This window comes from Anas platyrhynchos, chromosome 2, assembly GCF_047663525.1.
Source record: "Anas platyrhynchos isolate ZD024472 breed Pekin duck chromosome 2, IASCAAS_PekinDuck_T2T, whole genome shotgun sequence".
NCBI classification, from domain to species: domain Eukaryota; kingdom Metazoa; phylum Chordata; class Aves; order Anseriformes; family Anatidae; genus Anas; species Anas platyrhynchos.
Window position 1 is genome coordinate 9,452,351 of NC_092588.1, and position 24,898 is coordinate 9,477,248.

The 24,898-nt window shown below is 39.5% G+C and overlaps 1 protein-coding gene across 6 annotated transcripts in view; it reads left to right on the forward strand.

Annotated features, from left to right (window-relative positions):
- The window catches only part of ASAP1 (ArfGAP with SH3 domain, ankyrin repeat and PH domain 1), a 148,534-nt gene extending 123,811 nt beyond the window's left edge, over nt 1-24,723 (forward strand). For 3 of the 6 annotated variants that reach the window (XM_038174126.2, XM_072034308.1, XM_072034309.1), the window contains 7 exons: nt 336-389; nt 3,659-3,820; nt 6,628-6,694; nt 9,585-9,643; nt 15,623-16,122; nt 19,920-20,042; nt 22,057-24,723. In XM_038174126.2, the coding sequence (XP_038030054.1) occupies nt 336-389; nt 3,659-3,820; nt 6,628-6,694; nt 9,585-9,643; nt 15,623-16,122; nt 19,920-20,042; nt 22,057-22,131 (1,040 nt within the window). In that variant the 3' untranslated portion in view covers nt 22,132-24,723. The remainder of the gene's footprint in view (nt 1-335; nt 390-3,658; nt 3,821-6,627; nt 6,695-9,584; nt 9,644-15,622; nt 16,123-19,919; nt 20,043-22,056) is intronic. The other 3 variants (XM_072034307.1, XM_072034310.1, XM_027452716.3) reach the window with 2 other exon arrangements.
- Nucleotides 24,724-24,898: the final 175 nt, after the last annotated feature.

The window sequence follows — 24,898 nt, forward strand, 5'->3', positions numbered from 1 at the left end:
GGCTAACTGATATGTGTTGCTTTTCTTCTAGTTATATTTGTGCAGCAACCCAAACTGCATATTTGTTTAATGTAAATTTTGGCACTTTTTTTTAAACAGGATGGGTTCTAGCATTGTTTTTTCAGGTGCTAATATTGAATCAGTTTGTATTCCTAGCTTTCTTGTTTGTATTGACTGATCAATTTATTTAATTATGGTCTAAAGTAAGACAAAATGAAGAAGGCTTTTAGTTATATCTATGCAAAAAGTGTCAATCATTAGAACTTGAAAAATAAAAACACCAACATTTGTTAATGAAAATACAATTTTTAATATAAACTTACCTTCCTTTTCAGTACCCGTTCTACCATTAACTGGAATACTGGTTCTTCCATCTCTCTCATTAAGTGGTAAAAAAAAAATGCATAGAAATATGAGGTTTTTACACTATAAACCCACCATTTCTTAAGTGGATGGTAGCAGCTTTGCATGTTTTCACCAGTACACAAATAGATAATATACTAACGGCACAAAAGCTGAAGCGCAGTGCACTATTAATTGCAGACTTCTTTCCAGTTATTTCCTGTAGTATAATATTTAAGATTATAAGGTCTGTTCACACGTGAATCTGGTTCTTGTAACGGAGGAAAGTCATAAAAGTTGCCAATAGCTTGTACTTCGTTCTGAAAGCAACTGCCCAGTTCACTGAAGGGGAGAGCCCGGTGGAAACAAAATTAAAGGTTAAGAGGGTTCTTTGTTTTTTTGGCCTTTGGGAGGAAGATGTTTTTTGTGAAACGTGAAATTCACAATGATGTGTGAAAACATCGTTATGATGACTGTGGAGAAGAAATGGTTGGGTTACTTGTTGCCTGGTTAGAATCACAAAAATATCTTTGATCTAGAAAAGCAACTGTTCTGATTATTACTTACATAAGGCTAATTTTAAAAAATAACTTTTTTTTTGAGATTTTCTTTATGTAATATGAAATACTTTATAATTTTACAAACAGTACAGTATCAGATATCTTTATTATTCCATCAACTGTTTCCCCAAACTGATTTAGATCTGAGAACATTCCCCAGGTCTGCTTTATGCAAAACATCATGTGACTTTATACCTTTTTCTGAAAAGACGTTTGAAGATTTCCTTTGTTTACTGTTAATTTGAAAGTAAGTGGTGTTTCAACCATCTGATCATTATGATCTGATCATCTGATCAGTGTATGAATTCGAAGTTATTATTTACTCACCTGTGAAATTAATGTAGGAACATAGGCCAGGAGTCTGAAGAGATGTCCTGTTTTTAATAGCTTAACACCTTTTCCTGTAATTGCTGTATACCGTGTGAACTCTTTAAAGCAACGAGAGGAGGGTGTTTTTAAACTTTGATGTCTGGCGACATCTTACTAATGCAAAGAGTAAAATACTTCTTCATAAACATAGTGAAAGAGTTCTTAATCCTACTAAATGTTATTGTTACAGTGAAAAATTCTTCGTTTTGTTGGCAATAAGTACAAAGTTTCTTTCAATTCCGAAGGTTTTTATTGTAACAGATAAATGTGCAATACTACCTCAGTGCATTTCCTGCACTTTTTCTCTCTCTTTAAGCAAAGTTTGCACGGTTTGTGGTTTGCAGCAGGGACGGGGAGGACTAGCATTGCGCGGTGAGGCTGTAGTGTAGTTCCCAGCATAGGACACCAGGTGGTGGCATGCTAGAATGGATGAATTGCCAGCCAGGGCCACTTGCAGACATTTTGAAAGTATGTAACTAACTGCTTGTCAAATTTCAGTACAGTACTTTTATTTTATTTATTTATGTGAGAAACATTTAAATGCATGCTTTAAATTAGTTTGCATTCTTAAATAACTTAAGGTCACAGGAAAAAAAAATGAAAAGAGCATACAAATTGGAGAACAGTCTTACGAATTTGCATTTACATTTGCTGCTTCTGTTAATTATTTTGTGAACTTGGGAGTATATTAAATAGAGAAGAAAAACTGAAAAATGTATAATTTGATTCAAAAGAGTAAGTAATAAAAAGCCAGGCCCAAAATACCTGCTGGGGTTATGGGTGAGAGATTCTGCTGAGCAGTGAAAGGCCTTGACTCTGGAACAGAAGAGATTGGATCATTAGGGGCAGTCTTGTTAACATTTTATTTGAGGTTAAGAAGAAAGAGGAAGGTCACCAGCTGAAAATACTTGGCAAATGTGCACAAGTTTATGGGGTAATTGAAGCTACTTTTCTCAATGTTCAGTATTCCAGCTAATGAAGAATAACGTTTGCTAAAATTCACTGATTTTAATACTTTTATGGTACATATTTGGGAAGGAATGCAGACTTCAGTATTTTTCTGTCTGCCTATAGAGATCAGGCAAATCTTTTTAAAGATGCAAATCCAGTTCTGTGTGCAGGTTAAGGGTATGTGCTGATGGAAAAAAAATAGTCTTGTCTCAAATGCTGTTCAGATAAGCTGTGTTTTCAGAAATAAGCTGATTTTATAGTGCTACAAAACATGCAATGACAGACATGAAATTTCAGATATAAATAAACTTGGCTTTTAAGGCTGTCTGGTCAGTCTTCTGCATTTATCCACAGTCTGTGATAACAAAGCTCTCTTACGTGCAGAATTTACTGCAAGATCATGACTGCAGGGAAGTGTTATTAGTTGAGAAGATTAAAAAAACAAATGAACTTTAAGCTAATCTAAAGAAATGTAGAACTAAATTAGATAAGTGTCACAAATAATTTGTTTTGGCAGTAATGATGGCTGACTTGAGCAGTTGTCCCCTCGCTGCATGCTTGTGCCCTGTGCTGCCTGCTTCCTTCAGTTTCTTGTTGAAGACATTTTGAAGGTGAATGGTGAAGTTAAATAGGGAAAACTCTTGTCTTCCCCTCGGGTTACTTTTTCTTTTAAGTAGTATCTGTTCCTGTGTCATGTAGAACACGCTGTATTGATTAATAGTTGTGCCAACATTGATTTGGGGGACATGCAGGGTTTAGGTGACTGTGTAAGGTCCTACAAGCAAATTTAACTATCTAATCTCAACCTGATCAAAAGGTCTTTCTGATATATGTTTATATATATGCAGCATACAACAATTTTCATTGCTCTAAGAATATGTTTAAGAAATAAAAAAATGGGAAATAACTGTAGGAAAAAAATTGGTTTATTTCAAAATACAAAGCAAAGAAAATTTGAAGACACATTTCTCTACCCTTCCTCCCCCCTCCACTTTCTTAGAGAGTTGGTATGTCATGCCCTAGAGAAAGGAGGTAAAAAACAACAAAAAACTAGCCACATAATTGAACATCTAGGATGCTATTTTGTTCTGATATGTGTAAATAGTAAGTGAAACCCCAATTGCTAAATGTTACTTAATTTTAAGATCTTTTTTAAACGATACCTGAAATTAGAAATCCTGGAGCGATTAATCCTGTATTTTCAAACATAAGTATGCGTGTTGTTTTATTGTCAAGTTGCTTATCTTCCCACAGCTAACCTGGTTACAAATGCGGTGAATGTGTCATTGAATCCAAATGGTGTTTTGGCATGGCTCGTCTTTTGATTTTAGTCCTTTGCTGCACTTCACTGTGGTCTGACTGTGATTTTTTTTTTTCGGTGCTGCTTTGCTGTTTATGCACATGTATTTGTAAGAAGGTTGTTTGTTATCTTGCAGGCCCTCCTTCAACCCTCCCTCTAAGCACTCAAACCTCTAGTGGCAGCTCCACTCTTTCCAAGAAGAGACCACCTCCCCCACCCCCAGGACACAAAAGAACCCTCTCTGACCCACCAAGCCCACTACCTCATGGACCCCAGAATAAGGGCCCAATTCCTTGGGGTGAGTTTTGAACTGCAAAACAAAAAGGGCAGGGGAAAAGCCTTTATGCTGGATGATATATGATCTTTGGTTTCTTTCACCTGGTGCTTGCTTTCCGATGATTGCAGCTTGATGTAATGTCAGCTCAGATAAATCAACAGTTCTGTCTTTGGCCACTGTAGCTTCCAGGCTTCTGTATCTGAGTCTCACTTGAGAAAAACTGAAAATATTCCACGCTTCCCTGGGGCCCAGCTCGGTCTCCTCTGCTGCCTCCCTCTCTCTACCCTTAGCTTCCCAGGCTGCTTCACCCCATCCCTCTCATCTGCTGAAACTTCTCTACATCTGTTCGCTCACCCCTGCTGCTGCCCTGACCAGCCAATTGGTCTGGGTGGATCTCAATTTGGGGGCAGATGCCCCCCCGGTGGGTCTGTGCAGTTCACCTGATTCCCAGAACAGCTCGTGGCCTGGGGCTCTGTACCAAGTCTCTCCTGTGCAGTGTTCACACCTACCTGGTGGGATGTGTTGTCTTATGTTTTCAGGTTTTGTGATGTTGTCTGTATCCAAACACGGATAGGTTTGCATCCTTCTACCAGCAGAAGTTATACAGAAACAGCACTTTTTTTTTTTTTTTTTTTTAACAGGATACCTCTCTGACACAGGCTTTTTAGAAATTAATTTCCATTCTACTCAAATTCTTCCTCTTTGCAATAAATGTTTCTCTATGCCGTCAACTTCTCCCTGTAGCTATCAATCTTAAGACTATGTAATTTTCTGTAATTTTAGTGATCCTGTCAGGATTTCCATAAATGCATAGATTTTTGAGCTGGAATCTAATACTTCCATAAGGGGGTCATCCATACACTACTCGTATCTTAGGAATGTCCTCTTTCTATTTGCATGTAAACACAAAATTAATATCATAAATGCATAAAAGCATTTTTTCTTCCCCCAGCAAAGTGAGTTACGTGTGTTAAATCCTGTAGTGCTCACATGTAGAATATTATCTGACTTAATCTAGGATTTAATATGAAGTGAAATACGGAGTCCAATGAAAGATGAAGCGTTTTTCTCAAGGAGTACAAAATGGCAATCTTTTTGATTATCTACTTTTTCAGACATCTGGGATAAGGAAAAATGTTTCCTACAGTAGTCCTTTACTATTTCAGAGGTAGTAAAGACATTGGAAGAGCTTGGACTTCAAAGATTTTTTTTGTTTAAAGTCCAAATCAACTCCTAGAATACCAGACACTAGAATATTACATAATGTAACACTACCAGAATGAAAGGTGTGGTGGGAGCCAATGCTAAGTTAGTGACAACTTTTCTTTAAAAATACCGGGTAACCATTGAAGGAAACCAAAATACAGGAAGGTGCAAGTGTGGAGTTAGGCTTTTTTGTAGTGGAACATTGCTTCTTCTGTCTTTCTGCCTACGCTACATAGACTAAACTTCAGTGGATAGAAGAGGGGCATTTTCTCCTCCTTTTCTTAGCTGAGAACTGCACAAAACTTGTTTCAAAGTCCATTTGGATTTGAAGCAAGTATTAAGTTTTGTGTTTATAAAAGAGGAAGGCCCTTGTAGATACGAGCCTTTGTGGCTTTGGTGTAAGAATGTTGTAAGATGCTCACTGCTTTCCCTTTCAGAAGCTCCTTTTCTGTGTTGCTATATTTCTTGTAATTTTGAATTTCAGCTTTTGTCAAGTCTGTGCATTAGCTGAGGCTTCAAGCAGAACAATCCTTAGCTTATGTCTAAGCAAATTAAGTTACAATTCACATATGTTCTAGAAATGTCTTTTTGATGATGCTGGATTTCCATAGCAACCATGAGATATTTTTGTTTTCCATAGGATCTATATGTGAAAGGCTTAGTTTGTTTTTAGTCTTAAAAATGTTTTGTACTTCTCCTTTCTTTTTTTCTTTAATATAAACAAAAACTTTTAGGGAGGCTCAGCCTTCTCTGTTTCATTTAGACCTCAATGCACTAAGAATGCTATCTAGCAAGGTATGTCATTCTTTTGCATAGGAAGTGTTGTGCATTCTCGGATCATTAAATGCCATTTTAGTCAATTTTGTCTCTGAAATAGATGTAATGTTTTTGAAGTTGGCTTTCAGGCTGTTGAGATATGCTGTAACATAAGGGAGAAGGGGGAACAAAAAAGGCACTAAAACAAAGTAGTTGGATAATGATTAATGAAAGAAAAGCTTTCTGTTGAAGGAGCTGAGAAGCATGTGGGTTTGGATTTTACTACATTTTGATATAACTGAATATACCCAGGATCTTGTTTTTACCATGAGTTAACGTTCAATTTATGGTGATATTATGGTAACAAGGCTTAAAGAATAGCCTTTGATTTAATGACTCTGTACAATAAAATACCAATCCTTAGAAAGTTGATACTTTGTGAATAAAATCAAATTTGTGTTGATTTTTATAACGGTTTGCTTTATAATTCAAAATGTAAACATCTGCCATAAATATATTTGGATACTGGCCTGCAGTATCTCCTTTTCAGAGAAAATTGAAACACAGTATTCAAAACAAATGCCTTACAGCATCAACTCAGCAATGTAATTCAGTCTTCCCTTGACAGCAGATGTGAGCTAGCAGTGAATTCTGAAATGTGCTATATGAAAGGTCAGATTGGATTATTGAGGTCCCTGTAGCTTTTTCAGTTACTAAATTGTTAGCAAAGAATGATCTTTAAAATCTTCAGGCATTGTATAGAGCATACTTGAAAGACTGTGGACTTTGCTTTAAGTTGCACCCTCTGCTGATCGTATTTCAGTTATCCTAATGTTCATTTTTGTAATTGTTTTTTTTCGCCTCAGGTAATGATTTGGGCCCACCTTCAACTAAGGCTGCAAATAAGTTTGAGGGGATGTCTCAGCAGTCAAGGTAAACATCTCTATATAAAAGGGAAGATGAAAAAAGTCTTTTGTATGAAGTAAAATCCTAGCTGGTTCTTCATTAGTTTTCTGCATGCATTACTGCCATACAAATACTTTGGCTTCATCGAGCCTCCTACGCTTCATTCGTGGCTGCCCATACACAATTCACCCTTTGAACAGGATGGACAGAATGACTTGTACCAGAATATCTGCCTGTTGTTCCTACAGAAGCGAGGCCTGAACTAGGGAATGTTGCCTCGGATCACAGTCCAGCGGGACAAAAGTTTAATTTCCACGTCTCCTGACATTTCATGTTATCTGCTTCAATGTGAGGTCTCATACCCGTAACTGTGGAAAAACAAAACATTTCACAGTGTCACTCTTGATATAGGTAGACATAGAAGTTAGCTCTATAGCAGAGAGGGATCGTCTCGGTCCTCCAGGTTGACTCTGTTCCTTTCTGCCAGGTTTATGTGCTGACACACAAGTCTGTAGGAACACAAAACATTCATCTGGCCCCTAGTTAAGTGTCTTTTTCAATAGCTGGACTAGTAAGGAGAGCCACATAGTCCTGTCACTGTTTGTTACTTCATCTGTGTTGCAATTCCAGAGTCCTTAGGTTCAAAGCATAGTAGTGGTAACAAACACATGCCTCAAGCAGGATGATGGAGTCCTTCTCTGGCCACAGATGTGTGTGGTCAGGGCATGGAGATGGATGTGTAACATCATGCACGTCACAGGAGATGTGCAGATGGAGCTTGTGGACATGCTCAGTGTGAGATCTGCCTTGCCTGGACAGACTGTGTTTGTGTTCTTGGTAGCACAGCAGACTTGCCATATTTGCTGAATCCATCTAAGTGTCATTTGGAATTCAAAGAAAAAGTGGTGATGTTCTGCATCACAAGGAGCTGGTGCCATACTTGATATGTGTAAGGTGACGGTAAAAGTGTGAGATATGTGCTTGATGGTATTAGTCAAAGGCCTGGGTAATTACATGTTGAAGATTGAGTTTGGCTCTTACAGTTTTATGTCATGATGTATTTTAGCTTTTAAAGCCAGGAAATTAAGCTTTAGTGTTCCATTGTGCTCATTTTCAAAAGTTACCTTCAGAAACAAGGAGTACTGGGATCAAGGTTGCTGATGCAGCAGAAGACTCTGCTTTGTTAAATGTATACTGACGAGCTTGTCACTCCCCTCCCTTGTTTGAGTAATTACTCTGAAATTATACTGATTTTTATTTATTGATCAAATTTTTTCATGCCTTGAGTCTCTTTTGTAATGTTTTTTTTGAGTAAGGAAATCTGAATCAACCTAAATATGTCATGAAGAAGCAGAGCTAGCTATAACTTCATCATCTATGCTTAAAGAGCCTCTAAATGAGAAGCAATGAAGTTACCCTAGCAAAACGTTCAGAAGGCTGGAGTCCAAAGGCACAAACCTCGTCAGAATTGTAACTTCGTTAAAGCAGAACAACCTGTCAGATTATTTTCCCTTTTACGGCAGGGTTTAGCTGGTGCCAAGCCTGCTGGTAGTTTAGGATTAAATTGAGTTAAGGAAGCAAGTATTTTATAAGATTGCTTGTTTGAGGAAACAGGTGTCACTGTTGTGTTTGGATCAGGAGCGAAACATTTTCAACAAATAGCTTATTTCCTTAAAGATCAGAGTTCATTTTAATGCATTGTTTGTTTTAAAACAAATAAAAAAGTAGGTCTTCTGGGGAGCCTCTTCCTAACTGAGTATAGAAAGCAAAAGGAATCACAACCATTTATTTATACATACTTGTAACTGATATTTGCAAAGCCTCGTAGGGTTCAGTGTCCTAAGACAGTGTAGTATGTCTCAAGGAGAGCTACCTGTGACATAGGTAGACCTGGCTGCTGACAGCAAGTTACAAAAGTATAATTCAGTGCCTGTGATTGATGTGTAAATTGACCACATGAAAAATGAAAATTCCAATCTGCTAGTCAAGATGTGGTGGTCTTATAAACGTCATCTTTGTGTTTCTTACTCACTGGTGTAAGAGTAGTTCTAAAAAGCATACAAGTATGTGCACAGATTTGTGTAATTCTTTTTGAGTCCTTTTCTATAAAAATGAGTAAGGTATGCTATTGTTGGAAGGATTGTGATTCTCTTTTGTTGAAGTTTGTAGCAATTTTTGCAAAGTTGAGATGTCCTGCTATGAATTCCAGGGGTGAAAAAAAAAAAAAGTCCAGAGTGGAAAGAAAGCATAGGAGGAAAGTTGATAATATGGAACTATATAAGACTTTTGTACTGTAATGAAATACTCCCAGCTGTCCTGCTTGTATTGTTGCTTACCACTATGAGTAGCTAACATGGCTGTAACAGAAGTTCAGAAGTTGACAATGATGTAGGGTGTTGCTTGCCTGCAGGTACCAGTACTTGAGTAGCAGATATGTTTTTGCCTAATGAAGTTGCAGTTTTGTGTGCAGTTACATTCATGCAAGGCATAGACCCAGTCCTGGAAAACTTCAAACCACTCGCATAAAGGACAGTTGATATTTTAAATGATTCTATATAGTTATTTTAATATTGAAAGACTGAAGATTCTTTCAAGTTCAGGGTCTCTCCACTGAGCTGGTCTGGGCATTCAGCTTCATCCATTTTCAGAGTACATTTTTGCACATTTTGTTTATAGAATAAATCTGCCCTGTAGCAGTAGAGCTGAGTGGTGTTTGTGTGTCCCTTTCTCTGTTTAGAAAAGCAGTCTGTTCTTAACAGCACTTTGAGTTTTGGGATTGTTGCACAGAGAAGGTGACAAATTGGTTATACAAAAAAAAAAAAAGTGGATTTTTCTAAATTATGGTTGTGTAGGGGAAAAAAATAGAAGAAATACACTTTATAACAATTGCACTAATAATTCACATCTGTTGATTTAGCACTGGGACTGCAAAGACTGCACTTGGCCCTAGAGTTCTTCCCAAACTACCTCAGAAAGGTAAGACTGTTTTTTGTGGGTATTCTCATAATTCTCTCTTAAATGTGTGTGACAGTATGTGTTTGTGTCAAATATACTGGTCTTTTCAGCAAAAGCTTTATTTCCAAAACACCACAAACCATGGAACTTTACATGGAACTTTAACTGAAAAGGTTTTGGAGGTTGGGAAACTTTTTATTAAACTAAAAGTTAGTTAGATCTATAAAACGTAGTGAAAGAAGGAAAAAAAAAAAATAATATCAAAACAATAGAAGCTGAAAGAGACCTCAGGAGGTCATCTGGTCCAATACCCCACTCAGAGCAGGGACAACTTAAAAACTAAACTAGTACTATAGATTGTCTTAGAGGTCCTTTCGGTCCTTTCCAACCTGAATGACTCTGCAATCCTATGAACTTTTTGACACGAGAGCAGGTTGTTGAATGCCATATGCAATCACTTTTTGAGTATCTGGGTGGATAACTTCTCTCAGCACTCCTTTTTTCATCTTTGGCCACTGTTATTGTTGAATTCTTTACCTAATATCCATATGTCCAGTTTCTTAATATCTTTGAAACAAGTGTGTCCATTGCCGTGTTTTGGCAAACAGGGTTGTTGTCCTTTTAACTACTTGGAAAGGAATCTGGTACTCTTATGTGCTCATTTATATACGTATGTATATCAGTGACAAACTTGCTGAGATCATCATCCCAGTCAACACCTTATGGTCTTTTTCTTTTTAGAAATGCTTTTTTTATCCTCTTTAAATAAAACCTGCCTTACGAGTTCAAAGGTTTTTTGCACTTCTGCATCAGACTATAAAATAGTAAGCAGGCATACATGCTACTTCCTCATAATACAGAATCCATCAAGAATACATTATGCGTGTATGAGTGGATGATTACTCAGGATTATAGAGCCTGAAGATCAGGAGGTGAATACTGCCTGTCCAAACTTTTAAAACTAGATGTCTGAACTGTAGAGCACAAACGAGTTCAAAAGAAAATGCAAATGTGAAATTATTAAATGATAATTATGATATTACATCGTCTTTTGAAAGAGACACTAATGATATGATAGAGTATGAAAAGTAGTATTACTCTACATTACAGTAGAGTAGTGAAATCAACATGTCTTTGACTTAAATTTTCACCTGTAACCATCTATATCATTTTAATATGGGATCAATCAAAGCATAAGGCTTTGATAAGAGCTAGCGTCGGTTTGGCATACTATTTAAGTCTCAAGCCAATGTGGATGATCAGTGCTTGTACATTTCCTACTAGTTAAGTCTAGTAGCTGTTTTAATTGAGGCTTCTAATAATAGCTATTCAGTTTCTCCAGGTAAATTATGCAAATTTTTGCTCTTTTGGTATAAATAACCATAAAACAGCATGAAAAGGTTCTTTGTAGTAGGTGATACTCAAAGTGAGTGGTGTTGCTTTCTTAGTAAAATGTCGTACCACCTTTTTTGGCTGGTACGATACAATAAACCAATTCTGAATACAATATAAAATGATTTCTTCTAGTCAAAATTTGTTACTTTTGTTATGGATCACAACTTTTTTCTTCTTTCTCTCATTTTCCCTTGCATCTCCTTTAATACAAGGTTGTTTGGCTTGGGGACTTTTTGTTGTCTTCAGTTTAAGTTTTTAAGGTAGATTTTAGTCAAGTAGCATTATACCATTAGAATTTTTCTTAAGGGAATAAGCAGTAGAATCAGCGCATGACACCGAGGAAAAGCTATTTTCATTTTCTTTCCATAAAATTTGCAAAATACATCATTGTAGAATATCTCCTCTTTAGTAAATTGTACACATTTAAAATCACACACAGAATCACACAGAATCTCTAGGTTGGAAGAGACCTCAAGATCATCGAGTCCAACCTCTGACCTAACACTAACAGTCCCCACTAAACCATATCCCTAAGTTCTACATCTAAACGTCTTTTGAAGACTTCCAGGGATGGTGACTCAACCACCTCCCTGGGCAGCCTGTTCCAATGTCTAACAACCCTTTCAGTAAAGAAATTCTTCCTAACATCTAACCTAAAACTCCCCTGGCGCAACTTTAGCCCATTCCCCCTCGTCCTGTCACCAGGCACATGGGAGAACAGGCCAACCCCCATCTCGCTAGAGCCTCCTTTAATATACTTATACAGAGTGATAAGGTCACCCCTGAGCCTCCTTTTCTCTAGGCTGAACAAGCCCAGCTCCTTCAGCCGCTCCTCATAGGACTTGCTCTCCAGGCCCCTCACCAGCTTCGTCGCCCTTCTCTGGACCCGCTCAAGCACCTCGATGTCCTTCTTGTAGCGAGGGGCCCAGAACTGAACACAGTACTCGAGGTGCGGCCTCACCAGAGCCGAGTACAGGGGGACGATCACCTCCCTAGCCCTGCTGGTCACAGTGTTTCTGATACAAGCCAGGATGCCGTTGGCCTTCTTGGCCACCTGAGCACACTGCTGGCTCATATTCAGCCGACTGTCCACCATCACTCCCAGGTCCTTCTCTGCCTGGCAGCTCTCCAGCCATTCCTCTCCCAGCCTGTAGCTCTTCTTGGGGTTATTGCGCCCCAGGTGCAGGACCCGGCACTTGGCCTTGTTAAACTTCATACAGTTGACCTCAGCCCATCGGTGCAGCCTATCCAGATCCTCCTGCAGAGCCTTCCTACCCTCAAGCAGATCGACACACGCACCTAGCTTGGTGTCATCTGCAAACTTACTGAGGGTGCACTCAATGCCCTCATCCAGATCATTGATGAAGATGTTAAAGAGGACCGGCCCCAGCACCGAGCCCTGGGGGACGCCACTAGTGACTGGCCTCCAACTGGACTTGGCTCCATTTACCACAACTCTCTGGGCCCGGCTATCCAGCCAGTTTCTAACCCAACGAAGCGTGCGCCAGTCCAAGCCAAGAGCAGCCAGTTTCTTGAGGAGAATGCTGTGGGAAACGGTGTCAAAAGCCTTGCTGAAGTCAAGGTAGACCACATCCACAGCCTTTCCCTCGTCCACCCAGCGCGTCACTTTGTCGTAGAAGGAGATCAGGTTCGTCAAGCAGGATCTGCCTTCCATAAACCCATGCTGACTGGGCCTGATCGCCTGCTTGCCCTTCAAGTGCCGCATGATGACTCCCAAGAGGATCTGCTCCATGAGCTTCCCTGGTACTGAGGTCAAACTGACCGGCCTGTAGTTCCCCGGGTCTGCCCTCCGGCCCTTCTTGTAGATGGGCGTCACGTTTGCTAGCCGCCAGTCAGCTGGGACCTCCCCCGATAGCCAGGACTGCTGATAAATGATGGATAGGGGCTTGGCCAGCTCCTCTGCCAGTTCTCTCAGTACCCTTGGGTGGATCCCATCCGGCCCCATCGACTTGTGCACATCCAAGTGCCGTAGCAGGTCACCAACCAGTTCTTCGTGGATGGTGAGGGCCACATCCTGCTCCCCGTCCCCTTCCACCAGTTCTGGGTACTGGGTATCCAGAGAGCAACCGGTTTTACCACTAAAGACTGAGGCAAAGAAGGCATTGAGCACCTCCGCCTTTTCCTCATCTCTTGTAACTAAGTTTCCCCCCGCATCCAGTAAAGGATGGAGATTCTCCTTAGTCCTCCTTTTTGTGTTGATGTATTTATAAAAGCGTTTTTTGTTATCTTTAACGGCAGTAGCCAGCTTGAGCTCCAGATGAGCTTTGGCCTTCCTAATTTTGTCCCTGCACAGCCTCGCTACATCCTTATAGTCCTCCCTAGTGGCCTGCCCAATTTTCCAAAGATTATAAACCCTCTTTTTCCTCCTAAGCTCAAGCCACAATTCTCTGTTGAGCCAGGCTGGTCGTCTTCCCCGCTGGCTCATCTTTGGGCACATGGGGATAGACCGCTCCTGTGCCATTAGGATTTGCCTCTTGAATAGCACCCAGCCTTCCTGAACCCCTCTGCCCTTCAGAACCGCCTCCCATGGGACTCCACCAACCAGTGTCCTGAGCAGCCTAAAGTCAGCCCTCCGAAAGTCCAATACAGTGGTTTTACTGGTTCCCTTCCTGGCCCCGCCAAGAATAGAGAACTCCACCATTTCGTGGTCACTCTGCCCAAGACTGTTCCCGACAATCACATCCTCCACCAGTCCTTCTCTGTTTGTGAAGAGAAGGTCTAGCAGGGCACCACCCCTGGTAGGTTCACTAATCAGCTGCGTCAGGAAGCTATCTTCCACTTTCTCCAGAAACCTCCTAGACTGCTTCCTCTGGGCTGTGTTGTGCTTCCAGGATATGTCTGGGAAGTTGAAGTCCCCCACGAGTACAAGCGCTGACGATTTCGCAACTTCTGTCAGCTGCCTGTAGAACTCCTCATCCGTCTCCTCATCCTGGTTCGGCGGTCTATAGCAGACCCCGACCAGGACACTAGCCTTGTTGTCCCTGCCGATCCTAACCCAAAGGGACTCGATCTTGTCATTCCTAGCCTCGAGTTCTACAACATCGAAAGACTCTCTAATATAGAGAGCCACACCGCCACCCCTTCTGTGCTGCCTGTCCCTTCTGAAGAGCCTATAGCCAGGCATCGCAGCACTCCAGTCATGAGACTGGTCCCACCACGTTTCCGTGATGGCAACCAAGTCGTAGCCTGCCCGCTGCACGATGGCTTCCAGCTCCTCCTGTTTGTTACCCATGCTGCGTGCATTGGTGTAGATGCACTTCAGCTGGGCCTTTACCTTATCCTCCGGCCTTGCCACTGCTCCCCCTGGTACAGCCCCAACAGTCCTCGCTCCAGCCCCATCCCCCTTCTTACCTAGTTTAAAGCCCTATCAATGAGCCCCGCCAGCTCCTGGCCCAGGATCCTTTTTCCCCTAAAGGATAGGGACCCGTCTACGGCCACCAGACCAGGTGCTGAGTAAACTGCCCCATGGTCGAAAAACCCAAGATTTCTGCGTAGGCACCAGCCCCGGAGCCACGTGTTTAACAGGTGGGCTTTCGTTGTCCTCTCCGTACCCCTCCCTGTCAACGTAGGGACGGACGAAAAAACTACTTGCACTCCTGCTCCGTCCACTAACCGTCCCAGTCCCCTAAAGTCTCTTTTGATAGCCTTCAGGCTTCTGTTGTCAATGTCATCAGTGCCCGCCTGGATTATCAGGAGCGGATAATAATCAGAGGGGCGCACCAGGTTGGGGAGCTTCCTGGCCACGTCCCTGACCCTGGCCCCAGGGAGGCAGCAGACTTCCCTACGGGTAGGGTCAGGCCGACAAATAGGGCCCTCTGTCCCCCTAAGGACAGAGTCTCCCACGACAATCACCCTTCTTTCTTTCTTGGTGGAGGCAGTTCTGATGCGTGGAGTCGACCTCCTCGCCCTAGGCATCCTCCTGGGAACACTTTCTATCTCTTCCTCAGCTACCGGTCTCTCAATCTCCAGGGCCTCAAACCTGTTTTGTAAGGGCACCTGGGAAGGTGGGGCCGGAGGGGGAATCATTCCTTTAGTTTTAGTTTGAAAATCTATTCTACAGTTTGTTGTATAGGCTGTACACACATACACGGTCGCTTGCTCTCTTCCTTAAGATTTTACAGATACTAATCTCGAGATTTGATTTTTTTTTTTTTGTATGAAGTTCAATTGTATGTATGAATTATTGGCATTAAAGAGAATTTTCATTGCAGTCACATCGGTGGGTTGATAGACTTCCTTGCAAAAGGCATATTTTTTTGCATTTGATATTTTTGTCTCGAGTCTAAGTACCAATCACCTTATTTCACCACAAGTGGTCAATCTATAAATTGACACCTAGTAGCTGTTGGGTTAAGCACTCCTGGCCTCCAGTCGGGGCAATGGAATGAGACCTAGCATTGTCCTCAGCGAAAGAGGGCTAAGTGAAGTCGTGTTGTTGTGTGTTTGTCACAGACTAGGAGGACATATGGGTAGTTATCAGAGCTCGGTGAACATATGGTCATTATACCGTTATGATTTTGATATGCACCTCAGTTCTTTAATATTAAAATGAGATTGTGAATAAACATTCTTCTTTTGTTTTAGTGGCACTAAGAAAAATAGAAACCAGTCATCATCTTTCAATAGATAAATCCAATCAGCACACGGAAATGTTTAAGCCCTCACTGTCCATCGATATACCACATAAACCACAACCTGGAGATTTGCCCCCAAAGCCTCTGCCTCTGGAACTAACTCAGAAACCTCAAGTGGGAGATTTACCCCCAAAGCCTGGAGAACTACCCCCAAAGCCTCAGCTAGGAGATTTGCCACCAAAACCGCAACTTGGAGACTTACCTCCAAAGCCGCAAATGAAGGACCTTCCTCCAAAACCTCAGCTTGGAGAGCTGTTGGCTAAAACTCAAGGTGGAGAAGCATCACCAAAGCCTCAGCCCTCAGAGGCGAATCAAAAATCTCACTCCTTAGATCTTTCTCCAAATGTACAATCTAGAGACACCGTCCAAAAGCAAGCATCTGAAGAGTCTAATGACATAACGCATACCTTGCCAGAAACCCCTGTGCCACTTCCCAGGAAAATAAATATGGTAGGTATTATTCCAGCTAGTTAAAATCTTCCATGCAAGGCTTTGAAGTTGCCATAGGAGTATCTGTGTAAAAAAGAAAGCCCTTGAGCTAAGCACACAAAGCTGGTAAAGTTATGGGCTGGGACGGGGAATGAGGTTCTCTTTTTGTACTTCCAAACAGCTTCAGCAAATCCTTGGGGTTTACAAGGCCTCTTGCATGCTGAAGCAAATACTAGTAATATAAAACGGTAGTCTTGGGAGCATGCTGATGTATTTAGATTTACTAGGGAACTTGGGCATGTCTATCTGTGCAAGTCATACTTCTGAGTTAATTGGTTTTCTCTGCTGTCTGCTGACTGCTTTGTGGATTACTGGAATATTTATATATTTGATTTTTGTAACTGTTAAAAATTATGTTAGCACCTATTAGTGCTGACCGATATTAATCAGTAGATTTAAAAAAAAAAAAAAAAAAAAAGTAAATTACAGGTAAACTGTGACAAACTTGTGAATGTTCCTGTCATGAATGTTTGATGTAAGTGTACTTATGTGGTTAACAGAGGTTCGGATATATTGCTCAATTTCTAAAATAGACCTGGCTGGATGGTGTGCCATAACAGAGCTGGGGCTATAACTAGGTTCCAAGTCTCCTTGCTCAATCCCCAGTTCATCTTGCTATTCATCTTGCTAGCAAGTGCAATTTCCATCCAACGGAGGCTTTTTTTTCATGCATATGTATATTGAAATCGTTTTATGAAACTCCAGAGTGCTCTCAAGATTTTCATCATTAAGAATACATCAAAAAGGAGCTGGTTTTGCTTGTCAAATTGGCTATGCAAAGCACTTATGTGAAAGGAAATGTGACTTCCGTTCTGGTAGTGAAAGCAGAGGGTGAGTTTCTCCCTTCGTGTGCTTGTTTGAGAAAGAACACTTTGTGTAGGGCCATTATTCTGCCTGGCTTCTGTACTTGACTTGTCTGTAACTTCCTATCTGAGCTGAGGAAGACAGTTGGTGCTGGGGCTTCCTGATCACTCTGGAGATTAGATTAAAAATAAAAAATACAGGGATCTGATCAAAAGGTGTCTGCAACTATGATTTGTTTGTTTATGTGCTTTTAAATACAAGGAAGCAAATGACACTGGTCAGCTATTTTCCCTTTCTAATAGAGGGAATGACAGCAAATGGTGGATAAGGTTTTTGGGTTTGTGTTCTTCCCCTATTTTATACAGAAACATCACGAGTAAAAATTCAGTGTTCTCCAAATTCAGCCATTTTCATATGTTCAGTACATTAAAAGTTCCTCTCTTTTGGAGTGATCAAAATGATGATGTATCCATGATAATTACCTTCCACTCCTCTGCTCAGCATTGTGTATGCACATACAGCTTTCTTGTCCACTGCACTTCTTTTTCCTCCAGCAATAATGTGAAAGAGTTCATCTTAAATGTGTTTTGCTTGCACTTTCAACCTGTCGCTATTTCCTCTCAGCACAAACTGATGAAATACTACATGACAGTGCAACATTAAGACCTGTGAGAACAGCCACGAGTACGTGTGGGTACTTCAGTCTTGGTTTTGCCTGTTTAGCTAACAAATAGAGGAGCGAAGATTGGTTTTTGGAAGTTTTAGAAAACCGGTTGTTCAAAATTATTAGGAAGAAATACAAACACTGATAATACATAAGGTATTGAAAGGATATTTTTAGAGAAATGAAGCCTATTCTGAATGCTTGTAAAATAACACTGAACACTTGTGTGTGTATGTGTTTTATAGAGAAAAAATGCTTTTTAAACAATTCTTGAGTGGAAATAAGAACATAAAGGGATTATTTAATGACTGTAACAGCTGATTAATATTTGGTCTTGAACAGAAAAAATGTGTTCCTGAATAGATACTAATATTGGGATACAGGGCTGTGATTTTTTTGTGTGTTTTTGTTTATAGTTGCAAATTACATGCCCTGGAATTACTTTCATTTTTTTTCACACACCAGTACCCCAGTCTCTGTTCTAAAAACATAGACTTTCTTCATATCCATCCCTTTGTAAACCTTCCCAAGTTTAATACCACCTCAGGCTCGAATTCTTCTTTCTACTTCTCTTCTAGCTGAAAGGAATAAAATATTAAAATGTTGTCTGTAGTACTAGGCAAAAAGAACCAGGAGCAACTTCAGGCATTTTTTTTATGGGTTCTTACAAACAGAGTTGCACACAGTCCTCTAAGGTTGGAGGAGTAAAACTTCCTGCAGTCTCCTTGCTGAATGATATAATTTTTATCTGTCAAAAGTAGTTGTGTCCCTTCATCCAGTGAGCATTGATTGGAGCTGTTTTAGTTTGCAGAGCTTCTCTGGAGTTGAAAGCTGGGACGGGCTCCAAATATCCATTAAAATTGAATTTCAATCCCTTGTGATAGTTAAGATTTCTGTTCGAATTACCTGAATTTATTAAAAAAAAAAAAAAAAAAAAAGAGAGAGAGAGAAAGCATTTTTGAAGTAATTTCTTGCTGCAGTAAATCCTTCGGGGGGAGGGGGACAAAAAAACCTTCCTTTGATCTCATATGAATTTCACCTAAGGTATTTCCATTCATTTGTCTCAAGAGTACATTTTTCCTAGTCTTACGTTGTGTTCACTGCATCACCCCTTACATATGTAATTGTTGTTTTTCTATAACTTCAGTGTGAGTGCTGCTTGCTATGCGTCTGTTCTGCTGTTGAACTGCAAGCATTTTTTTTTTTTGCCAAAACGCAGAGGGTAGGTAACAGAAAAGAGAAGACTCCCTAGGAAATTTCCTCAGTGAACTTACTTTTGGCGCAAATTCCTCTAAACCTGCTGACTTTTTCTTCGTAGCCCTCCTGCTTCTCATCTCCTTCTGCTCTTCTTGTTTTTTGCATTCTTGTTTTCTGACTACTTCTGTTCAAAGAGGAACTGCAGTTTCTGAAGAAGTGTGGGTATAAAAACACAGGACTTTCAAGCAGCAGCATATTTCTGTGAATATAAAGTAGCAGCATATTTCTGTTCACATTGCTTACTTAGTCTATTTGGAAATAATTTAAAGCATTTTTCCTGCCATGAGAAACATATGTTCAGGGAGGAGTCCATGGCTCAGGCTTTTTCACATGAATTAGCAGCATGCAGCAAAATATGACCTAGAAAATACTTGGACTCAAAACAGGGGAACTGTGAGAATATCTATTGTGAACTATCATCACAAAATAATGCTGCCATCTGAAATTAAGATTCTTTTTAATAAGGAATCACTAACACTCTGGATAAAAACCCATTCAGAAATAATTTCCAGATTCAATCCTATAAGCAGATCTGAAGTCAGAGGATGCTGTATTTTCCTGCTAGACCCAAACCCCAAATTTAAAGGAATACTGGGATTTAAAGGCAGCGTTTTCCACAGTCTGTACCACTCCTGTAGTGTTCAGAGGAGATTGGAATTCATTTTCTGCCTTTTTTTTTTTTTTAGTTATGTATGTGTTGTAGGAGAAAGGGTGGTTGTGCATTGGAAGAATGTAATGACTTTATTTAAGCTTTGATGGAAGATGTGTAGGATACTTATGTACTAGGTATAAAAGTCTCTTGGGAGTTCTGAATCTTAAGAAAAAACCTAGACCTGTGTAGGTATCTTCCTTTTTCTCTTTTTTTTTTCCTTGTTGAATTTTAGTTTTTAGATTTTCATGCCCTAATTACAGAGAAGGAGATTTGGTGGGCTTCACATTTTCGTAACACAAAGCATAACTGGAAGGTATAACTCATTCGGTACATTTTCGCTGTTCCTCATGTCTTTCATCTAAAACTTCTCTGTATTTTTAGGGAAAGAACAAGGTTAGGCGAGTGAAGACCATTTATGACTGCCAGGCAGATAACGATGATGAGCTCACATTTGTTGAAGGAGAAGTAATTATTGTAACTGGTGAAGAGGACCAAGAGTGGTGGGTATGTATCTTTGCCTTTTATAGCTCCACAAAACTTCCTTATGACTTTTAAAGGACAGCCTCTTTTTTCTTACATTTTTTTGTAGTTGTTGTTCTATGTTTTTTTTTTTTTTGTTTTGTTTTTTTTTTTACTGTGAAGGAAGAGGAGAGGAACGCAGCAGGGGAAGGTTGTTTTGCACAAACAGATGTCCAGCATTTAAACTCATGTTAGAAGAGACCCCCTTTTTCTCTTAGGGTCTGCAAGTTCCTGGGAGTCTGCTAGCAGCATCCTGACTAGGTTTGGCTTTATCGCAGGCTCATAACAACACATCTAAATTTATTTATTTACGTAAATTGGGCTGTATCATACTCTAGCCTTCCATCAAGTAAAGAGGATGTGTCATATCTTCACCCTGTTTAGCATGCTTACGCTCTTCATGAAAAATGGGAAGTGTAATTATCTGCAGTGCACCAGAAATGATAACTTTTATCTATAGGGGCTGCTGGGAGTCTGAAAAACTACTTGAAATTAGTGCTCCCAGTTGCTGATTTTTTTTCCCTAAATGAGAGGTAACCGATCAACATTTTCTCCCATCCTGTGTCATAATTTTGTATCATACTCCTCCCCCCTTCTCTATGCTGTTGTCTTTGGTTATTCAGTGCTAACCTCAGGCTTTCTCAGCCCTGCTTGGGGGCTCCAACCTCCCTTGAAACTCTAATTGTTGTTTCCAAAGCCCTCCTGCATCAAACTGCCCCACCTGAGAGTTATTACGGGGGAAAATGAGACAGGTTGCCTTCAATTTGATTAAAACAAATTCTTCTTGCAGTGCTGCCTACGATTTCCTAATCTAAGTGCGATGCAATCTTTGCTGTTTTGGTTCTAGCTACATGGTTTCCTCTCACTGATCAGCAGGGCATTGAAATGTGGAAAAGTTTCAGCTGAAAAGATGGTATCAAAGGAGCAACAGGCAGCAAAAAGCTGCTGTATTCGCCATACCATTCAGTCAACGATTATAGTTTTGTTAGCTGCTGAATCTGTTTTGTGAAGTACGCAGGGGTTTTATGAAGCCACATGCCTGACAAATTCCATGAAGCGCTCCGGTTCGAGCATTTCTGAGGGGGGAAATGAGTGCTGTTGACTCATACGTTTCAAAAATTTGGCTCCACAAGAGGAAATGGCCAGCCCTGCATGTTTCCCCTTCCCATTTTGTTAGTTCGTGGAAGAGGAAGGAGGCACATTATTATTCTGAAAGTAGTGAGCAGTGCTGTAGCAGGATGAGAAGAGGGTTATGTGGTCAGTCGAGACTGCTACCCCCGTGCTATCAGTTTGACAATTGTTTACCATACAGCATTTTGAACACGAAAAGTTCATATAGAAAGTGCTGTCTTTGTTAGAAGTTGCTTGAAAATTTCTTTATAAATGACTATTATTCAAAGTATGTAAGAAATTGTATATGGAAAGTGCTTAATGAGACAATGCTGTCGTTTGTTACAAACACTACTATGCACATAAATCGTTAGAAATCATGCTGTAATTGAATGAGCAAACAGCTAGGCCTTTATCACTTCAGATAAGTGAATTTTATCGAGGATTTATTGTATCCAGCAATGCAGATTATCATAAGTAACTTCACAATTGTAAGCAGGCATTCCCTCAAGTGAGATGTTTAGCATTATTCAGTTAACTAAGATGAATGCTTCTGAGAGACACGTGCCTTGTTACTGCAAGTTAATCTGTCAGAAAATAGAGAGTCGGCCTTCAGTTTTGGTGAGGTTCTTGAAATTCAGTGGTGTATATAGCCCCTACAGGCTTCTAAATTCAGCTGTAGCTTTGCTCTCTTTAGCTTTAGTTGGCTTGTCTTATTTATAATATGCTCGTGTGGTTTTGTTTTGCTCCTTTACAAAATTCAAATGTTAGCTAAGGTATGTCTTAAACTATCAAAGAACTTGCAGAGGCTCCATAATATCTATGCAATTCAGCTGTTTGTGAACAAGATATGTATGCAGATTTACATTTTTTTTCTCTTGTGTTGCAGATCGGCCACATCGAAGGACAGCCAGAGAGGAAAGGCGTCTTTCCAGTGTCCTTTGTGCACATTCTGTCAGACTAGTAAAAACAAACAACAAAAGAACTAAACTTGAGCATTGCACATTCTTCATGCAAGACGGGCTTTTTAGCAAAAGCAAACGCTGCTGCCTCCCTGTAATCCTGTGCACAATTGTATATATAGCTGCTGTTACAAATTAAGAATTCATTTAAGTTTCACCTCATGAGGTTGAATTATATGTTTTGTAAATATACTGTGTTATTCTGCCTTTGCCAGTATTATGGTAGCCTTGGAACCTGGCACGCCTTATTGGGTTCGTTGAAGCCATCCTCGGCATCTAGCACTTACATCTCTAAGCTGTTAAAAATATGTATGAACTGCCAGCTTTCCAAACATAGGTGGTCTCCATCAACCATGTAACTGTACAGAAAGGACTGTTCCTAATAACTTGGTATTCTCAATATACAATTAGCAGAAAGTTAGAATGAGTGAATGGTTTTGGACAATTTAAAAATCAGTCTGCAGTTTCTAAGTGTATGCAGTTTACAGCTATGAAACCCACTTCGGTATTTATTTAATATAGTGCTCAGTTAAGTGTAATTATGAAGACAAATATTCACTGACTTTACAGATAACAGTAATGTTTTATGGTGTGCATACAGCATTTCATGTTTATATTATGTGGACCTATGCCAAACTGTGATTGCAGTTCCCCTGTGATATTACCTCACTTTGACAAGTTACAAATTTATTTCATCCGAAAACTTATTTTAATGAAAATTAGTCATTGTTCTTTCGTAGATATATGTGAAATTTGCTGGTTTCTTTCACTGAATTCTTAGTAACCAAGGACTTCTAGAAAATGTTAACTGTTGACATTATGCATGCATTTAGATGCTTACTTGAAACCTGCCTTTGTACAAAAGTAGTACTGTAGTCATATAGCTACATTTGAAGAAGAGAACATTTTAACTTAATTGCTATTCAGATTAATGTGAGCTTGCAACAGTATTTGTTTATAGCTAAATTGGCTCTTTGAAAAATGATTTTGTGGGTTCTTTTTCCTCTGTCTTCAACCTTGCTAAAAGTTAGTTATCTAAATAAAATTTCTTAAGTGGTGGTATAAGGATAAATTTAAATTATTTTTAATTGCTTTAGAAAGTGGAAGTTAATACGACCTTTCATGCATTTGATCAGGCTGTTAATAACTTGGATGACAAGTATCGAGCTGGTTTTAGTAAAGTTCACTAAACAGTAACTGTAGTAGTCTCAATTCAAAGCACCAGCTAACAAACATTATTATAAAACTAATTGGTAAGAAAATCATTAGAAGGCTGCATTTGACCTGAGGTTTCTTGAAAGTTGGTATAAAGCTGCATTGCCAGAAAACACTTACATGCATTACTGAAAACTTTCATTAACTGTGTCACTTTCAAGATCATTTCTTAACTTTGAAACATAATGCAATTGTGGTTTTTCCCATGGTTTGTCTGTAGCGGGTTCCATAACTTCCATACGTAGCTTCGCATTACTTGTGTTAAATGTTATTTTGGCTTCAGTACCTAGCAGTGCGATTTCAAAGCAGATTGTCTTGGCTGCATGGAAAGATTTTCATTTCATAAAAGCACATCTCAGGCTCTCTGAGGGCTTTCATTTTTAATTCAGTTTTACAAGACTGTAGTCAGTGAATATTTAATTCTGTTTGTGGTTAATATGGAAACAAATACGAGTCTAAACCCCAGATGGAAAAAAATGGAAAAACATTTATCAACTGTTAATGGTTTTATCACTTATGATAAAAGTTTATTAAAAAAAATAAAATTACACAATGAGTGAGCAAGCCTGCTGGCATCTAATCTTCAGTATTACCAGTTCCAGTATTTCAGACTTTACTCTGTTTTTTTTTATGGAAAGGAAGTCAGGATTAGCATTTATTTAGCATTCCATTTTAGCCATTAATACAATGTTTTAAGTTGCATTAAAGAACAAAACCTATTCACTTTTGTGGTCAATTGTATTTTTAAGTGATCTTGAAATAAACTGATAAAAAAGCAAACCATATAGAGAAAACCTAGGCATGTAAAATTATGTAGAGTCAAATGTCTATTCTTTTCTATGCTCTTTAAAATAGTATACATATGCATTTTATAAAATTAAATGAGTTCCATCGGGAACAATAGTTCTGTTTATTCTGGCTTATTGTGGGTCATAAGAAATCTGAAAATGTATGATATTGATTGAGTTTAAGTACAGTATTATATTTGAACTCAATGAGCCACTGTCTGCGATTTTGTACATGACATAGTATTTGGAAAGTCTAAATCTTTATGGAAAATTAGCTGATAGGGGCTGGGGGGAGGGCCAGGGGAAGGTGCCCCCAGAGGGGGAAGTATGCTCTGCAGATGTCTTATTTACTGTTGAACAACAGTTGCTATTTATTTTTTTATTACATAGAACATCACATGTACAGAAATCAGATCTGATCATGCCACTAGTTAAAATCTTGAATTCTCATTGAATGTTAAGGTAAAACATCAGTACACATGTCTATTCACATGTATTTAATGTGACAGTTTTTGAGTACTGTATGTGTTAATTTCTACTTTTTTAATATTTAAAATTGCTTTTAAATAAATGTATTCAGTTGATCCCAGATATCTGAACCAAGGCCCTTTTGTCAACTGGAATATCATCCAGGGAGAAAGGTTGGATTCCCAACAGGTAGAACTTCAACACTTGACATGTTTCCTCTTGACTATAAACCACCCCTTCTGTAGTGCCATTTAAATGTGTTAACGGTTGTTAAATATGGATGCAATCCCCTTTTTTT